Source organism: Asparagus officinalis, chromosome 2, assembly GCF_001876935.1.
Source record: "Asparagus officinalis chromosome 2, Aspof.V1, whole genome shotgun sequence".
In the NCBI taxonomy this organism is placed as follows: Eukaryota; Viridiplantae; Streptophyta; class Magnoliopsida; order Asparagales; family Asparagaceae; genus Asparagus; species Asparagus officinalis.
In genome coordinates, this window is record NC_033795.1 from 32,372,736 (window position 1) to 32,375,243 (window position 2,508).

The window sequence follows — 2,508 nt, forward strand, 5'->3', positions numbered from 1 at the left end:
AATTAAAAGTTTAAGATAGCAAATAAATAATAAAATCTAATTTTATAAAAATAAATACTAGCGTGGTAATGGTAATATGGTATAAAAATTAAAAAAATTAAATAAACTCATGGGTTGACCCTCAACCTAACCTCCTGTGAGCCGGGTTTGAACCAGCCGAACCCAAGGCGTTTGTAGGCTAGGTTAGGTTCAGCCCCAAACTCGGGGTTAGGGTGGCATAACTAGCCTAGCATGGCCCAGCTGGTTACTTCACGGGTCGAGCCCAGCCTAGCCCATGCTCAACCCTAGTTGTTGTATGTATTATGTAATATGCAAATCTTCTTCTTACAATTCTTTATTTCTAATCTTTATTTTTCACTTGAGACACTATATCATTTTCCATTCCATGAAAAATATTCAAAGCATAAAACAAGTATAATCTGTTGTATATGGGTTTGAGTTGGGTGAAGCCAAATCTCGCTCACGGACCCATTTGTGTTAGCCACTTGCTCACGTGTAATATGAGCCACCGGATTAGTTTTGATCTAATGGTTCTCATTTGTCGATACTTGAAAGCTCATTGGTAGAGGGATTAAGTGAACTAGATAGAAACAAAGAGGGGGGAAAAGAAATAGAGAGGAGGAAAGAGAAGTTTGGAGAAGATCCATTTCTAGGGTTTCTCGAATCTTGTTGGAGGTTGAAGGAATGAGCATTCTTCTTGAGGGTGTGTCGAGCCCACCTTCTCTAAGATAGAGACTCAATGACTCATGTTGAAGTTCTTTTAGCCTTGTGTTTTTCTCCTATTGGAGGAAAGATCTCTCTTGTATTTGTAATCTCTCATTCATTATTAAAGAAGCAATTTAGCGTTGTTCTCCATGGATGTAGGCTTGTTTAGCCAAGCCACAAAAATCTTGGTGTTCATTGTGGTGGCTCTTGTTTAGCCAAGCCACAAAAATCTTGGTGTTCATTGTGGTGGCTGTTGATCCTTCTTGTTGCTATTGCCCTGTATGTTTGATTTCTTGTGTGTGGATCCCTAAGCCCACCTACTTCCCGACATAATCATGTGCATCGCATGTGCACTATACTAGTTACTATTATAAACTTAGCAAATCCCTATACAAGAATAATCTTTTAGTAAAAACGAGCATTTGCCTGAAGCTACTATATACAAGCTAGAGAAATGATAATTCCATTTGGATCCACCGAATAAATAAAAAACCGACATGCCTGTGAAGTAATTGAAGCCCTAGAGGTAGTCAACCATTTAAAGTTTTACATTGCAGAAATTTTAGATGAGCGGATTTTTTTGGTCATGAGCTCATTGTAAGCACCTTAGATCATTCATCTCCTTTCTGAGCACTCGCGCTAGTCTAATTACTAATCAACTCATCATAAACTAAGAAAATTACACTCTGCCAATAGACTTCCGATAATTATCAGTTAATAAAACGTTGCAATTTCAAGAAACAAACAAACCGTTCAAGTAAATTCCAAACACACTTAGGGCAGCCGATGCAACAGTAGAACAGTTCAATCTTTCAATCAAACCAAAAACTGAAAATTCGACATAGAATTATTGTAAAAAAGCGAAAAGATTCACCTGTTTGGCGAGGAGCTCTCGTTCGATGTTGCCAGCGGCGAAGAAAGGATTGTCGGGTCTGAATCTTCGACGGGATGCGATCAAGAACGGAAACCCTATGTCCTTCTCTTCGCCGTCCGCTTCCATTTTCACTTCGATTCGTTCGCGAGAGCTGATGGTTTTGATTTCGAAGCAGTTTTTGGGTTTTTTTTTTAACTCCATTTGGGATTTGGGAGTTGCTACTGGTCGGGTCAGGTCGGGTTGGGATTCGAAATACACCCGACCTAACTAATGACCTTTTTAAAGACTAATTTAGCACGCGAATACCTTACATGACTAATTTAGCGTGTGATAAAAATTGATTAATTATAGGGGTGCTTATCTTTGGGCCCAAAGCTTTACCTATATTTATTTATAAACCCAACTAGTTTCAGATGTACTCATAAACCCATAGAACTATGTGTATTTGCCTCTCAACCCAAAAAGCATTAATACATCCAATATATATACAATATACACAAAAATAAATTATAAACCATAAACTACCCCCTGCCTTACTCCTCCTCTCTGCTAACTTAACTCATTTTCATCTTCCCCCTATTCTCCTTGCTTTGTTTCTCTCTCCTCCTCCTCCATCTCTAAGTAGGACAAATTTTCAAAACCGACCCATTTGGGTTTTTAATTGCAAAAAACGACCGGTTTTGAAAATATTTACAAAAACCGACCTGTTTTCAGCCAGGGGCTGAAAACAGGTCGGTTTTTTTAAATTTTTTCGGGAAACTTCACGGGAGTTGAACTCCCGTGAAGCTTTTTCTCATAACAAAACTTCACGGGAGTTGAACTCCCGTGAAGTTTGGGAAAAAATTTCAAAAACCGACCCAGTTTCAACCAACTGGGTCGGTTTTTGTAATTAAAATTAAAATGGGTCGTTTTTTGCAATTAAAAACTCA

The 2,508-nt window shown here is 38.4% G+C and overlaps 1 protein-coding gene across 1 annotated transcript in view; it reads right to left on the reverse strand.

The window, feature by feature from the left end:
* Nucleotides 1-1,772, reverse strand: part of LOC109830632 (zinc finger protein 511) — a 12,801-nt gene extending 11,029 nt beyond the window's left edge. The window contains exon 1 of the mRNA XM_020397949.1: nucleotides 1,580-1,772. Within this exon, the coding sequence (XP_020253538.1) occupies nucleotides 1,580-1,705 (126 nt within the window). The 5' untranslated portion in view covers nucleotides 1,706-1,772. The remainder of the gene's footprint in view (nucleotides 1-1,579) is intronic.